The sequence below is a fragment of the Saccoglossus kowalevskii genome, chromosome 9, assembly GCF_978046115.1.
Source record: "Saccoglossus kowalevskii chromosome 9, keSacKowa6.1, whole genome shotgun sequence".
NCBI classification, from domain to species: domain Eukaryota; kingdom Metazoa; phylum Hemichordata; class Enteropneusta; family Harrimaniidae; genus Saccoglossus; species Saccoglossus kowalevskii.
The window spans coordinates 6,686,099-6,708,556 of NC_140649.1; the positions used below are offsets into that span (position 1 = coordinate 6,686,099).

Below are 22,458 nucleotides of genomic sequence, written 5' to 3' on the forward strand. Positions count from 1 at the left end.
TGACGTGGTCTGTAAGATGTATGCCGTAACCTAACGTGGTCTGTGAGATGTATGCCATAACCTGACGTGGTCTGTGAGATGTATGCCGTAACCTGACGTGGTCTGTGAGATGTATGCCATAACCTGACGTGGTCTGTGAGATGTAAATACCGTACAGTACAGTGTGTTTAGAGCGACAATTTGGTTGACTAAAACTCTCCAATTCGCAACAGCCGCGGTAAATATTGGTTAAATCACGGTTGCTTAATAGTCACGACACATGAAACCTATATCATTCGTATGCTGTAACCATCATGTGACCATGACTTAAACTAGTACATATACCACCTTCAACACACTTGAGGGCTACCCACAATGCAACATAGAATTTATTGAAAATGGTCTCCATGGTAAAATAAACCCTGTACAAATGCCGGAGCTCTACGAATGATTCTCAGTTTTCTCATGAAATGCTGTAATGGAAAATGTTCTCGCCTATAAGGCGAAAAATGTGACTAAATTGATTACAATGTACACTTACAGAGTAATATACATAAGAGTAAACTACACAGGAGTGCTAGCCATGATAAATTACATCTATAACAATTATTACTATTCGGCATGTAGATAAAATAAATGCTCTGCGACAAATAGGGTGTTGTTGCCACGGTAACCGGTGGCTCCAGCTCGTTTACTGTTGGTGCTGTGGATGGCTCCGGGCTGCAAACAAACAAAAATATGAGAGAAAAAATAATTAATAAAAAGCTAAATTTTATTATCAAATTACACAAATTTCATAAGACATTCTCCCTCAATTTCCCTCTAGTAGTGTAACATAATATTATATGAAATACAACCAACAAGTATTCACCTTATATTGTCTATTCGCACCCACAGATCCTTAAATTGCCTCCTGGGTTCCTTTTCCTCCTGTGACTCCTCTTTTTTCCTTTTCCTTTTCCTCTTTTTCCTTTCTTTATCTCGCCTCCTAGAAATGAAATTAAAATTTAATCAAACAAAGTTGAAAGTCTCATCACAAAATTTGAGTTGAGATATTTAAAACATTATTATAGTAGGATCTATGCTTGAAATGTGACAGGCATCACAACCTGTCATATCTGATTTGCAAAAACAACATTGCATCAACAGTTGGTGGCGCTATTATATTTTTAATTTGTTGCCACTAGAGGGCGGTATTTTCACTCACCTTTTTATTTTCCTAATGTCCTGATCTGGAAGGACATGTTCTATTTCATACCCTTCATTTTGCAGGGTATCAATAACTGAATTGTTTCCAAGGAAGTGACCTGTTAGTATAAAAACAAAACATCGTTAAAATGACATTGTCAGCCATGCAGTTATAAATCTGTGTGCTGAATTGTTATAGAAGTGTGAAGAAACCAGACATCATAGAATATAATTGTACTATTAAACCAATGAATGAATTATTAACAACTTAATTATCAGGAAGTTAATGTGATTTTCTGATTGAACTGCAGTAACATTTTCATTGTAGATAATTATTCTTTCACTAAAATACAATACAAATTAAGGTCAGGTCAACTCATAATGTTTTAGAAAGTTGGTCATAAATCACATGACAATGTTCATTGGTTTATTATGTACAATCATGGAGCTATTGTCCCATGGCACATTGAAATAGCATTATTCTGTGTGTTACAGTTATGTTTTTGAAGAAACTAATATTTTTCAAAAATTTATATTTTTACATAGAACACAATGTTAAAAAAAAATACTTTTTTAAAAACAAGATTATTAAAATAATTCAGAACAAAATAAACCCCATCATTAACAATATATGATTTTTTCAGCCTATGTCACCAGAGTATAATTTGAGATATGGTACAATATCTCTGCCATAGGGACTTTTTTATGTCAATATCTTTATATTGCTTTGTAGTACAATTTATTTATACAAAATAAATAAATTCTGGGTGTTTTTATTTATGAGTAGGTTTCTACCTTAAACCAAAAGTGTGTTTTTATCCTAATAATGATCCAGTATTTTTAAACCATAAACTTCAATTAATTTAATTTCTAAATTACTTATTGTTTTGACCGTAGAAACACCTCATTAACATAAGCACATATACTATAAGGAAAATACTGTAAAGTGCTTAATTTTCACTTCTACGAATTTACGCAATTCAGTGATTTTATGGTATTCGTGAAGCAAAGAAGAACAAAATTTGCAGCAGTCACTTTTTCATGAGTGTACAAAATTAAATCAGTTTACGGTATGCATTTATCCAGTAGCCATGTTCAGTACGGGAATACATCAGGATAATGAAAAAGTGACATACACAATGAATTAAACAAATTCCAAAATATCACATGAAACATAAATAAAGAACTGTCAAAGAAATTTGTTTTCCCAGCCTTACACCTCACGGTTTACATTTTCATTTTCAAATCAGGCAAGGAGTTAAAAAAAATATCACATGACATAAAATTAAAGTGATAAGAACCAATTTATCAGAGTTAACAGATTAATATCATAATCTGTTTATAACAAAGTAGGTTTAAATCGATTATATTGATTAATCCTTACAAACTGATGTTCTTAAAAGATAGCCACATGATACTAATAAACTAATTGACTCAACCTCGGCTCAAGCCTCTGTTGGTATTTTCATTTGCAATTGACATACCAATCATTTGTCTAATTTCAATCTTTGCACAAACTGGAGAGCCAACACATTTATCTTGATCACTGAGATTTGAAATAGATTTGATTACTGGCTAATGGAAGGATTAGAGTAATCTTTTAATCTGACAAAATTACTATCAAGTCCTCATTATACATTCCATAGAAATAAACATTTAAATCATTTCTTAAGTGTTGCAAATGGAAACGACGTCCAGAAATTGTCAATACAGCATTTCTTGCATTTACAAAAAGAAATCTTCCAGCTTGAGAATTGCTTCTCCACCAACCCCAAAAAGAGGATTGCACAACAATATGCTACATTTGTACATGTAATTACAAATAAAAAATTTAGTTGCTAATATAATCATAGATATATTACTTCCAAATATTCATAATTTGTTCAGAAACTCATCAACGAAAATAAAATTTTTGCAAGAACACATAAAACCCTGTAATTATTTCATTTATGACCCCCAGGCACAGGACTCTATGAATAAAAAACAGCAAATCAAAATATGCATAAATATAAAAAACGAAATATGATATAAAATGCACAGAAATATTGATTATAAGGGCTATTCAGGGTTATCCATCATATGAAATACAATCAGTTATGCAAATTGGAAAAAAAGACAAGCATTAAAAACAATAAATCAAGTTTGCATTGTAGATTTATGTATTTGCCAGCCAGCAAGCCACATACATCAATCAACTATTAGTTTAACAACAGATGCATGATGTAATGTAATTTGGAAAATGTTGAAAATGTTCTCAAAATTTGATGTTATTTTAAGGTAAAGTTGATTTGTTAGAAATGTGTTCTGTACTTAGAGGAAACAGATTCCTAAGGATTTATTTCATCTTTTTCTATGAGGAATACCTAGACATGCATGCAAATATAATCTATTCATTTATTTGTTTGCATAATTATTTTTCCATGAACAATAAAAATAATAATAATAAGAATGCATTTTTTAATTGTATAGATATTTAAACACAGTGAAACACTATCAAAATAATGTCTCAAGCACTGAAAATAATTTCATTAAAAAAAATTAAAGTATTAGTTTAAAATAATCAGCAAATTGTTTATGCTTTATTATTTACGGGACACAGGTAAGCAAACTGTATGTTGCTAATACACAAAAATGAAAGGAACAAAATGATTTATGGCATGTTAAATTCATACTGAAAAATTAATGAATTTCCAATTATGAACTTCTTAGAATCAAGAACAATATAACAGAATGTCTACAGAATAGAATGTATAAATATTACGTTATTAAATTAAGTGAATGTTGATTGATTTATTTAATTAATTAATAATCCATAACCTATATATTTTACTTGCACATTCAGTAGCGATCTGATTTAAGAGTTTGAAGAAAATTCAAATTTAGTACTAGTGAGCAGATTACAATGCATTATGGGAGATATTTTTGGACAAGATAAGCAGGTATAATTAAAATCAACAGTTCTGTAGGGGTCCAACTCGTTTAACATTGAAGATTAAGATCACAACAAATTGAGTCAAATACTGGATATCCTTTGTAGGAAATCAGGCAGATAATCAAAACTGAGACTCAATAATATCCCCAACCAACAACATTCCAATGCAATTACATCCAAACACATATTATATTAAAAGAAAACAAACGCAGCATAAGTCATCTAATTCAACAGCTGCAACTTTCTGTTTATTTTCTATTATAGGCATAATTTCTGAAGGTGAATTACAAAAAAAAAAACAAGATTAAAACTTGGTAATACCCACAGTACTTGCTTTTTAACCGAATCTTGAATTCAATCAGAAAATTGCATATGCTATCTATCTATACTATTTCAGTGTGAGAAGCAGGGCTGTATAAAGCTGTGTTCTTAAAGTTCAAAACAGCCGCTACTTAAGTGGACTCCAGCTGATGTCCTAAGGGACGATTTACAGGGCAGTTTATTAATTCTAAACATGCCATTGACCTGTCTCACAATTGGCTAAATAGGGAAGTCACATGTAACAATTTCTTTGAAGTAGGCCGAGGACCCGACAAAGACATCTGTTTATTACTAGTGCAGTAGTTAATTGCTTAGAGATTTAATTCTCCCACAGCTTTGCATGTTGACAGGTGCAAGCAATGTCTGTCTTAACAAAAAAAAAAGAACCTGGTGGTTCAACGACCAGACCAGCAGTTCTACTGGTGTCTGATTTGAAGTGCACAGAGGTTGTAATGCAATTTACTACTGTACATGCTGGAGTTTATAGAGAAATGTGTAAAACTAAAATAACGCAACATTCTCAACAACATCAAATTACGATCATCATACCGCTGATACTAAACTATTAACACTGCCATATGTAAATGTTCCTATTTCTTATCAAAATCTGATTACGACCAGGCCAGATTTTGATGGGTTGTGGCCCTAAGGCTGGTTTAGACTAAATTACAATTCCTTAATAATATAAACAGTACATGTAACATGAGGCAATGCTTTGACCATGCACAGACTGGTCACATCAGATTCTAATTAATATATTACCTGAGGGACAGTTAAACTTAATCACCATAGTTAATTGTACTGAAATAAAAAGATCACAGAAAAGTTCCTAAATTAAATAATGAATTTTAGGATTTTCAGAAATCTTTGAGAAGTGTTCAAGTTTATCCTGTGCAAGTGCAGAGACTGACAGATGAAATTAACCTTCTCATTCCCATCATTGAGATGGTTGCTATGGTTGGATGCAGTAAATCCCCATTCCCACCCCTGAGGTGGTTGCTATGGTTGGATGCAGTAAATCCCAATTCCCACCCCTGAGATGGTTGCTATGGTTGGATGCAGTAAATCCCAATTCCCACCCCTGAGATGGTTGCTATGGTTGGATGCAGTAAATCCCAATTCCCACCCCTGAGATGGTTGCTATGGTTGGATGCAGTAAATCCCAATTCCCACCCCTGAGATGGTTGCTATGGTTGGATGCAGTAAATCCCCATTCCCACCCCTGAGATGGTTGCTATGGTTAGATGCAGTAAATCCCCATTCCCACCCCTGAGGTGGTTGCTATGGTTGGATGCAGTAAATCCCCATTCCCATCCCTGAGATGGTTGCTATGGTTGGATGCAGTTAATCCCAATTCCCATCCCTGAGATGGTTGCTATGGTTGGATGCAGGAAATCCCTCATTCCAATCGCTAAGATGGTTGCTATGTTCAGATGCACTAAATCCCAATTCCCACTACTGAGATGGTTGCTGCCGGTACTGTACATATGAAATGACATTTACTGAATTCACACAGGGTTAAAGGTCATCACAGGTCTATTAACACCTCATTAATTAGTAAGTATCAAGACCACAAAAAGGAATACTATTGAACAGTATCAGATCAGAAATAAGCCAATAACTACAGTATATCAAGATTCCAACTAATATAAAACTTATCTAACATAACTAATTTGCATAACATTATAAAATGTTAATCACCTCTATTGTATTCATAATCATAATCATAATAAGATCTATTGTTAATCTCAATAATGCACTGGAGAGAACCCTGTCCCCTGACCTGACCTATTAAAAGCTAGATTCAAATAATTGTACAGAAGCAGTCTCACGTCCTCTGTAATTAAAACTGATGGAAACATAACCATGGTAACTAAGTCACATGTACAAACTCGGGCAGTACCAGTTTTCAGATTTTTCACTAGTTTTACTGCCAAAGAGTACCTAAAATTAAGTTTTTGGTAATTTAATACATCCCCCAAAACAGCACAAAGATGTTGATTTTTATAACTTCAAAAAGTCTTTGGTGAAAAAGATAAAAAGACAAATTAAACATTGACTTATTTGAATCTGATTTAAATGATACAAACATTGTACCCCCCCCCTCTGAAAATTGTATTTTTTCATCCCTCACTACTACCCACAACTTTTCCATGAAACTTCTCACAATGTAAGCTGTAGTTTTATTGTGGATTCATAAGATTTCAGACTGTATAGTCTACCACTAGAGGGCAGTCATCATGTAATGTATGTTAAAAATGTCGCATGGGTCCCATATCGAACATAATACCTCACAGAGACTAATGCTCTTTAATATGATGAATTATTATCACAAATATTAACCTCAAGTCTTGTGGAACATAAGGCATTATATAATAATGAGTGTGATTAATCAACTCAAGTTTTAATTAGCAGATAATTGCTGCAACTATAAATCATACCTTGCCATTAATTAGCATAACCTAGGGCTCACACATTATATGCATATATATTAATAACTTGAAGACAAGTTATAAAAACATAATTAACCTTTAGAATGATAGATTGTCGCATATATGGTTGTGCTTTATTACCACTATAGAACATTGACAGGTAGGATACTGGGAATACTGCTGTATTTCTAACATATAGCTGTATATTAGACAGCAAAAGAAGATTGAGTAATTATTGAGCTATCCTCACCTACCAGGAAATGGCAAGGATAATGCTTTGTATAATATGAAAAAATATATGCAGACTTCAATTACTTGTTTACTCGTTCAAACGAAAAAAAAAGTTGGAATGCCATTACTGTACATTGAAAGATGTATCTATTTGGTGCGTTGTGTTGGCTTGTTTAAGGTGAGTAGGGTTTTGGTCTACACATGCCACACCCATTAAAACCACACTTCAACATTAATCTGCCTATTATGCATTGACAATATAGTATTTAAAAATAAAACCTTCGTTTCTAGTTGACTGAAATGTACCATACAGGAAACATTTACCTCACTTCATTTCATTTCAATTAATGGCTTTGTATTCGGGCCACTGTCAGGCCAATAAAAGGACTTGGAAAGAGTATTAGAAATCTTAACAGCTGGAAGCGATCAGTCTTATAGTATGAACACTACATGCTGTTTACACCTTTCATGAGGTGGTCATGTGATGGTAAATCCTGCATAACACACTAATTAACCAATTAGAAGCGTACATAATCAGCTGTTGCTGTTTATAGTTGTACTGGGAACAAAGCATTTTGTCATTATGTGGTGAGATTGGTTTTATTTTCATGAGAACTTTGTTAGGTAAGATGTATATTGATGAGATATATTTTTTTTACCGAATATGAGTTTTGAATATCAACTTTAGTTTATTTGCACCCGTTTATTTATATAAACATCATGAGGACAGTATCGCGAAGACACCACCAAAGACAGATTTTTTCATTCTTGCACTTTTCACTGACACAACTTTTTAATTTGTATAACTCAATGCTGTCTCTAAGACACTGATTGACTATGATTGGAAAATAGACAACTATCACAGCATATAAGCGTAAACATAAGTTAAATATAAATTGGGACGTCCCAAAAATTACTGTAAAACATGTTGCAATGGCTACATGCCATTTTAGAAAATTTGATTCAATGCATGAATTAACAGAATCTTAATTTTGTTAAAATGTTAACAATCTTTTTGTGGGAATAACGACATTTTGAATTAGCAAAATTCTGGGTAAAATAACATGTTAGCTGAAAAGATGTGTAAACAGTACCGGTACACAAAAATACAAATGTTCTGTTTCCATAAAACTGTGAGTAAGTCAGAGAGACAAAGGCAGTACAGTCTTTGAAAGAAATCGTGGATCAGACTGGTTCCTCAAAAAGAATGATCATTGTAGGTGAGCAAAAACCTTTACACAAAAGATACAGTCAAATGGTCTGTGATATTTAATTCAATAAAAATCAAAGAAAGCTTAGAAAGAACTCCCGTGTGCTGAGAGTATTGAAGACACATTAAAAATTAATTCAAAATTACTTGTACATGAGATATTGATGGAAAAACTGAAAACTAATTATGTAAATCAGGTAACTAATATGAACAGAACAGAACAACATAATTATGAATTATCATGCTAATTAGAGAATTAATATGAACAAATTTTAACCCAAAATTAATCAGGCCTGTATATTGTCCTAGAGCATTTATGTACCAAATTTTATTCAAATGTGATGATCAGTAATTGAGATATCAGTGTTAATTAATTATGTTAATTAGGTGTTTAATAAGCATAAATATTTACCAAAAACTAATTGGGTCTCTGCATAGTTCTCTTTAAAAGTTTCATTAAAATCCAATTCATGGTTCTTTATATATCAGTGGAACATTATGCAAATTAGGTAATTAATATCCAATTAAAACTAATCAGGTATCTGCATAATCCTAGAAGATCTATGTAGCAAGTCTCATTGAAATATGATGATTACTACTTGATATATCAAAAGCTGAAAATTAATTAATTATGCAAATTAGGTAATTAATATGTACTGATATTACCCTAAAAACTATCAGGTCTGTGCAGTGTCCTGTGACATCTATGTACCAAGTGTCATTGAAATGTGATGATTACTACTTGAAATATCAAAAGCTGAAAATTAATTTAATTAATTATGCAAATTAGGTAATTAATATGTACTGATATTACCCTAAAACCTATCAGGTCTGTGCAGTGTCCTATGACATCTATGTACCAAGTGTCATTGAAATGTGATGATTACTACTTGAAATATCAAAAGCTGAAAATTAATTAATTATGCAAATTAGGTAATTAATATATGCTGATACTACCCTAAAACCTATCAGGTCTGTGCAGTGTCCTATGACATCTATGTACCAAATTGCATTGAAATGTGATGATTACTACTTGAAATATCAAAAGCTGAAAATTAATTAATTATGCAAATTAGGTAATTAATATGTACTGATATTACCCTAAAAATTATCAGGTCTGTGCAGTGTCCTATGATATCTATGTACCAAGTTTTATTGAAATGTGATGATTACTACTTGAAATATCAAAAGCTGAAATTTAATTAATTATGCAAATTAGGTAATTAATATGTACTGATATTACCCTAAAAACTATCAGGTTTGTGCAGTGTCCTATGACATCTATGTACCAAGTTTTATTGAAATGTGATGATTATTACTTGAGACATCAGTGGAAAAGCCGAAAATGGATTAATCATTATGCAAATTAGGTAATTAATATTGCACAGATTTTTACCCAAAACTAATCAAATCTGCGCATTAGTTTGGATCAAAATCACACACACACACACAGACACACACACTAACTGCAAAAACTCCTTTTTTGTGCTTCGCACACGGGAGTCAAAAATTGTGATATTTAAAATTTATTGGCCATAATTTCTAGGCTAGCAAATGAACCCCTATGTAAGTACTACTATACCACAGATTAGATTAAAGTCGATATTCCAACAAAGTATGAAATTTTGAATGCACTGGTTCCCCGCTTTGTACGAGTGAATATACAAAGACAAAGTTTATTGCATCCTACAACGTGAACTATGACAAAAGGTAAATGAATTAGGTGATACAATTGCAGTGTTACTACCGTAAAATCTGTATTAGTAGCCACATCCCCAATAGAAGTCGCACCCTTTCTTTTAGAATAATTGCGAACCAAAAATTGATCATTTCTCATATATGTAGGTGTTCTAATAGAAGCTGCATCCCATCTAATTCAGTGTACCATTTTAATAGAAGCCATGGTTTCTAATACAGATTTTACAGTAGTACCACTTACAATAGAATTAATAGCTGGTGGAATGTTAACTCAATAATAAATAAACTCTACATACCTGCACCAAATGCAAAGAAGAAACTTTTTTGTGGAAATTCCTCCAACAGATCCCGCACTCGAGAAGCCATCCGGTGATTCCGTTTGTAAATGAGTTCATGACGAAAGTACATATCAATATCCCTGGCTGTATTCAATTCTGGTGTATCCAAGGATGAGTTTATCAAATTCGACACTTGTGAAGTGTCCTTGTTGAATATTACAGAGTTCAGATCCCCACAGTTATAATGTCTAATCAAGTCCTCTGTTGTATATGATGTTCCTCGCTCACCGGTACGTAGTATTTCTTGTTGAAATAAGGACTGGTTCAGAGCAAACAACACCTGAAAAACAGAAAAGCGAAAATATAAATTATTTTATAACAGACGAAAATCAAACTTTTTTAATCAAGACATAATTATAACAAAACTATATTGTTTTTGATGTTTTTTGTGTGTTTTTTTTGGTATGCCTCAGTTATGGCTCTTTGCTTTCTAGAAACATTGAACAAACTTTATCTAAAGTAAACAAAGTTTACAATTCCTGCCAACTCTTAACTCTTATCAATACAGAGACAAGTACACAATAAATATTTGGCAACTGTAAATATGCGGTCCATTACTAAGACACTTCTATCTGTCAAATCAGATTTCCCTTTTTAAATAAAATATCTTTTTTTAAAAAAATGTTTTCACTGCTTTCCTTACTAGCAAATGCATATTTCAACTTTAATTGTACACATTTCTGCCATTATGTTAACTCTAAGAAAAACATGTGAAATACAGCATTTTGAAAGAGAAAAAGTGAAGTTGACCAAAATACTAGTAGATTTCTATTTTTAAATATTTTCCGAACTCTATGGAGGTCATCCAAATATCCAGGGTTTTTTTCACCACTAAAATTGTTTGTGCTTTGGATGTATTTAAAACATTCCTGAGAATGGAATTTCACGAAAGATACAAATTTATTCGACTCACAATCTTCACAAAACGGCCCTCTTGTAAAATTCACTGTAGACTGGGTTAATAGGTCAAGTTATAAAAGAAACATTATTTTTAGTTAAATCCTTATAATAACATGAATGAGGCTATAGTTCAGAGGATATGTCACAATAAAAAGGGATGTACCAAGGTCATAATATTCTATAGCCTTTACCCGGAGGAAAAAAACAGGAACCAGCTTGAAAAATCTAGCAATGTCAACAATCTTTACAAATGCTACAACTACATGAATGGCCGAGTATAATCAACCATAATACTGCGACACGATTCAGCGGTAAACCACAAACTTTCATAGTGTATAATAGACTATAGAATTCATACGCCCGCACATGCAAACATGTGTTGCTTTGATAGAACTTCAAGTCTTTGACATTTGGTCTACCAAGTTTACTGTTTGTGATATTGTTACTGTATATACCACAGTGAGTAACACATACAATAGAGGGCAGGTATTATATACCACAGAGGTAGGGTAATATACCATACTAAGTAATATATAACAAAGTATTATACCACGGAAGAAGGGCAATATACCACAGTGAGTAACACATACAATAGAGGGGAGGTATTATATACCACAGAGGTAGGGTAATATACCATACTAAGTAATATGTTACAGAGTATTATACCACAGAAGAAGGGCAATATACCACAGTGAGTAACACATACAATAGAGGGCAGGTATTATATACCTCAGAGGTAGGGTAATATACCATACTAAGTAATATATAACAAAGTATTATACCACAGAAGAAGGGCAATATACCACAGTGAGTAACACATACAATAGAGGGGAGGTATTATATACCACAGAGGTAGGGTAATATACCATACTAAGTAATATGTTACAAAGTATTATACCACAGAAGGGCAATATACCATAGTGAGTAATATATACCATATGGAACATGCATTATACATCACTGAGGAAATGTATTATACCATAGCACAAATTTTCAGTGCACAATTTTTTATAACATTTTTTTATACAGTTGGGAGCTATGAAATGCGAAGAAGTATTGCATATCCACATACAAATGGTCTTAAAAGATTTCAGTTCATGTAAAATTCATATTTTTCAAAGCAATGAAATTTACCGTTGTTGACTACAGGCTGAATTGTCATACAATATGCCCCAGCATGCATTGCAAGAATTTAGTTGCATCTGGGTGTCAATATCACTCTGGTATTTAGTAACAAAGTAACAAAGTTATGTAGAGACAGAGATATCAATGGCACTATTTAACTGATACACACTATTTAATGGCAAGCCTCAATAAAAACAGAAATAAACAGTAAAGTGGTAGTGTTGAAAGAATATCTTTAATCTATACAAGATAACAAAAACATAGTCAAACTACTTAAGCTTTGCTTCATGGAAAATTAAACACATTTTCACTGTTCATTCATTTTTTTAAATGAACACAAGTACAATATTGAAAATAAATTTTGAATGCAATATATGAGGTGATTATTACAACTCGTTTTCTACGATTTTGGATTAGATACACTAATTTCTATAAAGTATGAAATATGAATTACTGTGAAAAGTTTAATTTTTTTCTGTTAGGAATTACAAGAAACGACTCAAAAGTCGTGAAATTTTTACCACTATGTTGAGATTAAACAGCAATAACGCACGAAAAATTGTCATTTGAAAAAAAAAGCAATTTGCTAGTAATAAACAGTGCTAGATTTATTTATAGTGTTAGTGCTAGCAGTATTTTCTTCATACTTTTTTTTCAAGTTTATCTGTATCTATTATTGAATCATAAAGGATACTTAAAGTCCGTCTCACGCCACCCTCTATGGCATTGTATGTGATACGACAACATTTTTTCTGTAACGTCATGGATTACGAGGTGTTCTATCATGTTGTGTTGAGTTGAGTTGCTTTGGAATTTTTTCACTGCTGGTCATATCACGTAGTGACAGTTCACCAATCAGAGAGTGGGATTTGAATGCTAAGGAAGACGAATAAATTCTATGTTAAATCATACCATCCTGCCTGGTCGTGCATAGAACTACTGGTCGGCACTCCCTGTCGAGAGCAATGGCAGTTGGATGATTTTTCCACGATTGAGACAGTCGCATCACATACCGTAAAGAGTGGTATATGGCAGGCACAAACCTACAGACTGTTTTGTGATGTAGTAACAGAATATCATAATGACCCGAAGCAAAATTTGTTTATCTGTTAAGCCTTAACTAAAGACACATGATGCAAGGATTGTTTTATTTTCTATCTAGTACTCAACATTCCCTATCAAATCACCGGAACTTATTATGCTAATCGTCTCAATTACTTAACATGTCAAGGAGGGTCAAGAAAATATGCGATATTAAGAATAAATTTGTACACGGCGGCAATTAGCAAAGTATTAAGAGCAATTTGTCATCTTATCATAATTGTTCACGGTCGGGGACCGGGTATCTGAAAAATGGAAACTTTGATGTTCTAATGAACAAAGGTAAGGGGCCAGGTATCAAAATACCGCGCATCAGTTTTAGAAAGTGGATTGTGTTACCTCGTTAAGAAATTAATCAGTGAAATGTAATCTAATAATGAATTAAATGAACATTATCGATAATTTCATCCCAGATTCAATGCTACAGAAATTCATGTCTCTATTTTTGTCTTAATTGTTTTCATAGCAGTCCAAGGAGTATGCTTTCTTTATACTACATTATTTTTACACATTCATATTAGGGTATGAACATTTTGAGTGTTTGGGGGGTCTGACTTTACAAATATTAAAAAAACTTAAATATTATTGAATATTAAAAAATTTACGAGCAAATACATTATATTCTGAAAATAAAAAAATATATTATTGAAAAGCGATATACCCCCTAACAAACTCAAATTGTCCATCCCTTATCCATAAAAAAGTTATACTATTATTTAAAGGTGCTCATGTGCCCATGTACAAATACATGAAGACAAGATTGAGTATGATGTAATCAACATAATTTGCATATATAGTTATTCAGGGTCACTAAATGTTTAATTTTATTCAATCAGAGTGCAAGTCCATGTGATATCATAGTTGCTCAGTTTATAGCATGTACACTTGAAGGGTCTAGTATAGTAAGGTTATACAACTTGAACTTGATCTAGTATAACGTACACAATAAATGCAATTTTAGTTTATATGTACATATACATTTAGAGATGTATATCAATCAAATTACATTTGACCAATCAAACTATAACGGTACCATTTCAAATATCTTGCATGTTGGATGAAATTCCCATAAATATGGTATGCACAAACTAGTTTAATTCATTCCATATTAGCATTTTAACATTTTGTGTCTATTAGCCACTATTTATTCACACATATCTTAACCACAGCGGGTCCAATTTATTAGGCGGAATTATAAAACAAATATAAACCACAGGCCCTAATCAGAGGATTGCACGGAATTCTGAGTATCATTTGCCGATCTCAGCACCCGTCCCCCCACTGGGATACAAACCCCATTTAGTCCATTCCAATAATGATGGTAATATACATTCCCGGGAATCTATGACCGATGATAACTTTGTTCCGAGGGGATTGTCCCCATACCACATAACTATAAATTTGAACAGTGAGATGAAACCTAGCTAGACATCCTACTGTGTAACAATGTCAGACGTACAATTATGTTTTCTTTAACTGAATTCTACCAGCATACATTTAGCCCAAGGTAAATAAACCAGACCGGTCCCTACTGTCCTGCACTGTCTTCATAAACATGCACGCTTGCACCAAAAAATCTAAACATTTTAAAACATTTGTTTGAAGAAAAACGTGATATTTATCCCTTTTTTCAAGTATTTTAAAACTTTGCTGTTAGTTGTACTACAGTATACAGCATACATCATGAAATTTAGTATTTCTATAATAAACAATAGGATAAGGCAGACAGTAAATGATAGGCATTCAGTTTTTCCGCCAGGAAATGTCAAAAGACCAGGGATCAACATTACCATTCACAATCACAATATTAGTATTTTCTTTACACAATATCATTTATAATAACAAATTAACATTAATAATAAAATTATTCTTTTACATATTTTTTTATATTTGAAACCTGTAAATCTTCTAGTGGTTATTTTTTCTCACAATCACACAGTGAATAAAAAACACCAGTGTATAATCTGATGAAGGCAGTGCAATATAGAATTAAAACTGAGTTTGAATATAATAGAGTTTGAATATACACAAAATTAACCTACCGGTACACAAACTTGTATTGAAAGTTCAAGATCGGACATGGGTGTGTATGGTGCTCTCTGGTGGACTAAATACTACCAGTTTAACACAGGTATATGAAAACTGTTCAAGTCGAAAAACAAATTGACACATGAACTTGATTTCAATACACGTGAACCTTTAAAAGTGCAATCATTCAGAAAAGTGTTAATTCATCACATATCAACACATACATACATGTTAGTTTTAATCTAATTAACAGCTTTTACAAACATACAACAGGTTGTTAATTAATATTGATATAATCTCAGTTGAGGTCATTATCACTATAAACTGACATTGGACAAACATGCATAGACATTGTTTTTTATACTGAGTTTGATTTTAACCCAAGCAGCTTTAAGATGAAGGTGATTTTACTTCTCCTTTTACAGAAAACACAATTGTGTCACAGGGGACTGTCCAGCATTAGTCAAAATTTGAAACGTTTTGGTATCGGGGGAGAGAGCTCATTTGTGGAAACTACTGGATGCAGGATTTACTGGGTCACAACACTGAGTTTCGGACAATGACATTGCCCATTTGTTCAATTTTCAATTCTGTTTAGGTTCAACAACTCATCATTATTGATGCGCAAATAGACATGGAAAATTAAGACAATCTATGAATTTCAATTTCTTTACCTATTTTAAAAACATGATCATACATGATAAATCATGTCTCGTAATCATCGGAAATAATGCATGAATATTTGTTACAACCACCAGATAGTTACACCAAAGCTAAATTAATGAGAATCTTTATCAAATCCATCACCGTAGCAATCAAGGATACTTTTCCATTGACAGACTGAAATGGGGATCTATGTGTTAATTAAACGGCATGCATTTATTGAACAAAATACTAATGCAGTAATTATTGCTATCAACCTGATTTGATCAACAATGCTCAACAAATTTAGTTGATCATGTAAAAGAGAATATTGATGTTGATCTCAAAAAATCATTTTCCAAAATATCACGCACTATGATCTCAACACCTGACTAAATATTGAGGCCATTTTATTCACTGAAACCTAGATAGAGAGAGAGAACGAGTTCAGTGACCATTCTAACCCTCATTAAAACACCAATCATTATTCATTCAATTATCCAGCAACAACTACCCTGGATGTTTTGCAACAAAGTACAGTCAATTGAAACATATTAACACTTTGCCCCAATAAAACTTGCCCTAAGGAGAAATTAAACAATGAAAAAAATAACATGTATAAATGAGACTTTTCAGCTACCTGTATTTACCCCAACAGAAAACATTCATTGGACCATTTCATCCATATAATTGGTGCCTGGGTTCTCAATTGACCTGAAGTGCTTTCAGAATGCATGATTTTTCATTTTCTAACAATAACAAGTTTGACAGGTGTTGAGAATACATTGACACAATTAAATCCTGCTTGTCTCACAGAGTTGCTTTTTATATTTGACAAGTCCATTTGTGATAGAAAAAAAAAATATTTGTAAGAAAAATTTGTCGTTAAAGTACCATATTAGTCCATGTGATTCCTATGCAATTTTTTTCAACACCAGCTACCAGTTACTAATATTAGTTCTATTAGAAGTGCAATTCTAATAAACTCATATGAACTAAACATTGCATTTGTTACAATCAAAACAACAAATCTATTCTTTTCATTTTTATGAATATTTACAAATCTTAATTGGTGTTGAATAAAACCAGCCAATCAATGAGCACAATAATGTCATCTGACAATGTTTTATTGTGATTCCATTAGCCAATAGACCCCTATCGTTTAAATCTGAAATGTTAAACTTAATATTTCTAAAAATTGGGGGTTTGTTATTTTGGCTGTCCCTTGCAATCTGTGCAAACACATGTGTTACTAATTGAGCAAATATGGTATATGAATGTTTACAAAAAATACAATTATGACTCTTTGGAATGTAGAAAATCTTCTACTTCTGCTGCTTTATTGTTATTTTACATGTTCATGTAGATTTAATTTAGCAGATTTTAATTATCAGTAAAATTAAAACCCAGTGAATAATTAATGCATTCATAGTACCTATCTATATCACCTACCAATGTACTTACCATGCTGTAGTTTAGAAACACAATCAGACATGATACTGTTAAACTGTCATATCAATGCAGTAAGCCTACATTATACAAATACTATCATGTGACTGTCATTTGAACCATTATTGATAAATTTGAATACTGTAAACCAATTAATTATTCACCAGTTTTTAATTAATTCCATGCGAACATGTAAAATAACAATAAAACTCATTTTTGAACCCAAAACACAGTGAAATTGCTCAAAACATCAAAATAGTGGAATTGAATGCCAGTGAAAGTAAATGGTTTTGCAGTAATACCCACACTCCAAGCAATTATTACTATTATTATTACTAGTAGGAGAGTAGCGAATGTAGCAAAATTGTTAAACACTTAAATTACATTTAATTAGAAAACATTTTGAACGTAAAATCTGCACATTTTTAAATCTCCCTGGTTACCCACCTGACCATTTTAATATTTTGGTCTATTCAATATGCAAAAGCTTCATATTTCATTTTTTTTAACCATTTAATACTGACCTAAAAAAGTCTGTACTGTAGAATACTTTATTTTAGCTGGAATTATTTTCGCTGAATAGACTTTTTGAGTGTTTTCTATGTAATTTATTTTCACTGATATTTGACAAGTTGAATGTAAAATATAGGAAAAAATGTATATTCACTGGATTTTATTTTCACTGAACTAATAAACAGAAAATGAATTGTTTTGGTGCTTTTTGTATTTGTGTAGCAGGAATATTCTACCCTGCTGATGGTCAAGAAGTACATTAGTTGCTGTTATCAAGGTTTAACCTTATTAATCAGACAGTGCCTATGAACTAAGTCATCTCCTGCAATGGAGTGTTTGTGCATATACTTGTTCCACAAGCAATTGATTGAACATTGATGGAAGTAAACAGACATAAAATGGACTAGTTAACTTCAAAGTGCTATCAAACAGTTTAAGGAGATGATCACCAAAGAATATAATAACAGACTTTTACTTTTTCAACTACAACATTTTTTGGATCCAACCAACTATAACCGAGAAAGTGGTTACAAGAATACACTTCACTAGGGCACAATAAGTTCTCAGAGTATGGGGGCAAAGAATGTCATTGATACTTCACCATCAGGGCACTTTCTTGGTGTTCAGTTGGAGTAGTACCATTCATTATCAGCATAAATGTACTGGAGTGTTGGTTTTCATCAGCCATGACTATGAAATGCTCTCTACTAGAACCACACCTCCAAGACAGTCTTTTATGAAGTCTTAATTGAATGAAAGTCACTGAAATCTTGTCTCAAGGACTATGTGAAATGACCACTGTTACAACACGAGTTCCCAAAAACTGTGATAACTCATTATAAATATCTATTCTTCAGTTCGGTATAACAAAAAAGTTGAAAATGGGAATTATACAGAAATCTGCCAAAGGGGTTACTTCAGAAAGAAAAGACTTTAAAACCCAATAAAAAAATTAGTTCTAACCCAGCAACACTTCTACATAGGTCTCTACATCACATGCAGTGGAGTGTATGTAAACCCTAAATCTTAGTATGCTCAGTGAATTGCTTTATTGAAGGACATTCTGCCACCAGCTGACACTAGGCTAGAATTATAAGGATTTTTTTCAATGATTAAATTTCAATTAGATTAAAGCAATAAAGGATAATTTTAAAAGACCCAGTTTGATTTATTCAAATTTTTACAATTTATTTCAGAATGTGATATTTTCAAACAAGTTACTTAATGTTACTTTTAAAAAAAACACATTTGGTGATTTGGGGCATATACATTCAACAGTAAATCCTCCAAGCACCTGGGGGCTGATGACATTGACACGATTTTTTTTTAGACAGATTTGTTGGAGCCAATTACATTCAATAGATATTCTTTCCAAATAAAAGAAAACAATAGCTCACATCAAAACACTGCCTGAAGAAACAAAAGAGACGTTTGTTGACAGAGATACCATTCACACTTTTATTTCTGTACAGTCTCTGTGGCTTAAATTGTGGCTCCACGAAACAATACCCGGAATATGTGTGTGAAAAAGAGATGCACTCCGTGTTTATAGTTTGTTGAAATAGCCCACTTCAAGTTTCATTGTACTAATATTTACCAACCTCGAACGTCGTTTTGACTGCTTTCAAAATAAGCATTATTTTGTATTTAATGTTTTCTTCATAGTATAATGGTACACTCAAACACGATGTAAAAATAAACTAATGTCGTCTGTCCTAACTTATATACATTGGTCAGTTATTTTCCACTTTAAACTAAATACAACATCGTAAGAATCTTGAGTACGTGGTCGTTTTCCTGTCAAGGGCTCTATAAATTGGGGTCAGATCGACTCGTAAATTCCGATGCGCGATCACAACGAGTTATTTCTTTACAGATTGGCGAACAGTTTATATGCATGTACGATGTGATGTCTCATCAATCGGAGCACGCCTGACCTGTACACTGTGCACCCGGGGGCAAAAGTCAGGGCAAAAAGCAATTTTACTACAAGGAAAATTAAATCGTGACTGATGTTAATGTAGGCCTTGGTGGAATTAATAATAAACGCAAGACGGTGGGAGATTTTGAAAGAAACAAACAAACGCGTACGACTGCCAGGTGGGAGTCGACTGACTGGTACTAGAAGAGAACAATTGAAGTAGTCAAAACGTTCCAAATTAAGACAATAATTAGGCAGTGAAAGGAAGATAAAGGGCCAAACATTAGGTATAATTTACTTCTATTCATACGAAGAATTTGACAACATGGTGTTAATCATGCAAAGGCGATTTTCATGCATAAATAGACATTGGCGGCGTTCAGCCCAATCAACTGTATCATCGCTATCTCTCCTTCTATCTAAACTGAATGGTATTAAAGTAGACCTCAAGTAAATCCCTCTGATATAGTTCCGAGCTCTACTGCTCAAGTGTACAGAAGAGGTGTAGGGGGCAACACTGGCGCGAAGCCACACAACTTCAAAGGGAAGCCACTCATGTGTTACCCGGCTGCACCCGCTCTAGATTCCTTTACATTGCCTCCGTTACATGGGGTTTTGTTTACTACACACGTCTTACCTGAGTAAAATTCAGTCCGTTCAAAGGAACGCACTGCTCCTCCACTCGTTCGACGGCAGCTGTCCGCTTGTTCATCCGTTCCGCTTCCTGGGCGAGAAACAGATCAAGGACCGGCACGCCGCGAGATTTTATATCGCTCTCTGATAAAGAGTTAAGCATAAGCATGACCCAAACCGGTCTTTTACGTTCCCAGTTACCGGCAATCGCGTTGAATAAGTAGTCAGCATACATCCCTCTCCCCCTCTGATCCGCCGTCATCCAAGTCGGCATCATTAATTTCACATACTCCAAATGCCGTTTCAGTCTCTCGTACAAGCTCTGTGGCAACACATCACTTAAGTTTTCTCCATTCGGTAACATCTGGCAGTTAGTCAAGGCAGAAATCGTGTACGGATCGGTGAGATCCAACTCAAAAACTATATTGTTGCTTTGATGGTAGGCGATTTTTGTGTTTTCGGGTATGTAGTCCCAAACTCTCGAGTATGGTACGTGTATCGTCCCAAAGAAGTAGGCAGGCGGGTCGCGTTTAATGCTCCAAAGAAACGAGTTCTTACTGCCGTCGATCTGTAAAGGAAGCAGGACAGAAGTTGTGAATAGTCGAGATCAACAACAAAATATCACAAGCCAGCTGACATATGTCACTGCGCCCATAGGGTGTAGGAAGTGAATTATACTCCGCCGACATGAATTACGCACAATACAACTAAAACCCTTTCACAGATCACAACAAGCAACGTTACTACTGAATGGGCATTTATTTGTGAAGAGCATTGCTACTAAAAATGCATGCGTGCGTATGCAAAGTTTACGTGGTGAACAGACTCAACAGATCGCCACACATGGTGCAAAAGTTTCACACCGTACTTACCCCGGTCGTTTGCTGGCACTTAAGCCTCTCTCGAAGTTCTTCCAACGGCACTTCTGCCCTGTAAATATAGGGTAGCACGATCGCTACAAACAACTGTAGCCACGACACTAACTCCATTGCTCCATACACAAAACACCGCGAGTTCCAGGCTATATATAGTTAATGAACGACACGTCTTTATGTTCGCCGATCGAAAAGTCAAATCTATGTAAAACACCGACAATTCAGTTTCTTTTTCAGACTGGTCAACGCGGTATTCGGTAATTTATGCAGGCCCAAGGCAAGACAGTGTAGCACCTATCCGGGATTAGCATAGGCATGTACGAGTATCAACTTTTGTAATAACAACATGACGCTAACCACTGTGACAGTGCGTGTGTTGCGAAGCGGTCCATGTGTACCTTTGGCAACACTGAGTTGTTGACTGTCGCATCGCGAACTGTACGCTACGTATAACTCGTCTCACTAGTTCCTCTTGACTCCACGTTTAGCTGCGATCTATCATATTCGAAGGGTTGAGCGCTTTCACGCAGCACTACTTTGATTGGATACCAACGCCGTATAATTAGTCTCTTTCACAGCAGGTTGGGTGGCCTCGGGCAAGCGAACACGGACATTCATCACGTGATAGGCGACTAACCAATCAGAACACAATCAAGTTCACCAATGAATGACTAGCTCACTTGTTGCTCGAAGTGAGAAAACTTTTGACAAAGTTCCCAATTCATTAAAAAGATAACATCGACCACGGGAAAAATAACAGCAATTCGTCCGATTGTGTTGAACTAAACGTGTTGTTCCATGTCCAGTCATGTGAACATTAAATTGCCAAAATATACATTTGTCGAGTTGTCGCTCAAAGGTGGAGTCAGCTGATCGCTGCTGGGGTAACACAGCTAAACTGACACATACATATGCATTATCCAGTCCGCATTTTTAAAAAAA

General features: G+C 33.8%; 1 protein-coding gene across 1 annotated transcript; it reads right to left on the bottom strand.

Annotated features, from left to right (window-relative positions):
• Window positions 1-343: 343 nt before the first annotated feature.
• On the bottom strand, window positions 344-22,044 carry LOC100374206 (metalloprotease TIKI1-like). The gene is made up of 6 exons (XM_085503092.1): window positions 21,514-22,044; window positions 20,646-21,209; window positions 10,288-10,609; window positions 1,187-1,286; window positions 851-967; window positions 344-699 (listed from the first exon to the last, which is right to left on the bottom strand). Exons 1-6 carry the CDS (start codon window positions 21,628-21,630, stop codon window positions 504-506), a joined length of 1,416 nt encoding a protein of 471 aa, XP_085359218.1. The 5' UTR covers window positions 21,631-22,044; the 3' UTR covers window positions 344-503.
• Between the last annotated feature and the right edge of the window lie 414 nt (window positions 22,045-22,458).

What these genes read in the sequence shown, in the direction of transcription:
- LOC100374206 (XM_085503092.1), bottom strand. Translation starts at nt 21,630, where the DNA reads ATGGAGTTAGTGTCGTGGCTACAGTTGTTTGTAGCGATCGTGCTACCC. An exon ending in AGTGCCAGCAAACGACCGGG is followed by an intron (nt 21,210 to 21,513) that starts GTAAGTACGGTG and finishes CTTCCTTTACAG; the next exon opens with ATCGACGGCAGTAAGAACTC. An exon ending in GTGCGAATAGACAATATAAG is followed by an intron (nt 700 to 850) that starts GTGAATACTTGT and finishes GTTTGTTTGCAG; the next exon opens with CCCGGAGCCATCCACAGCAC.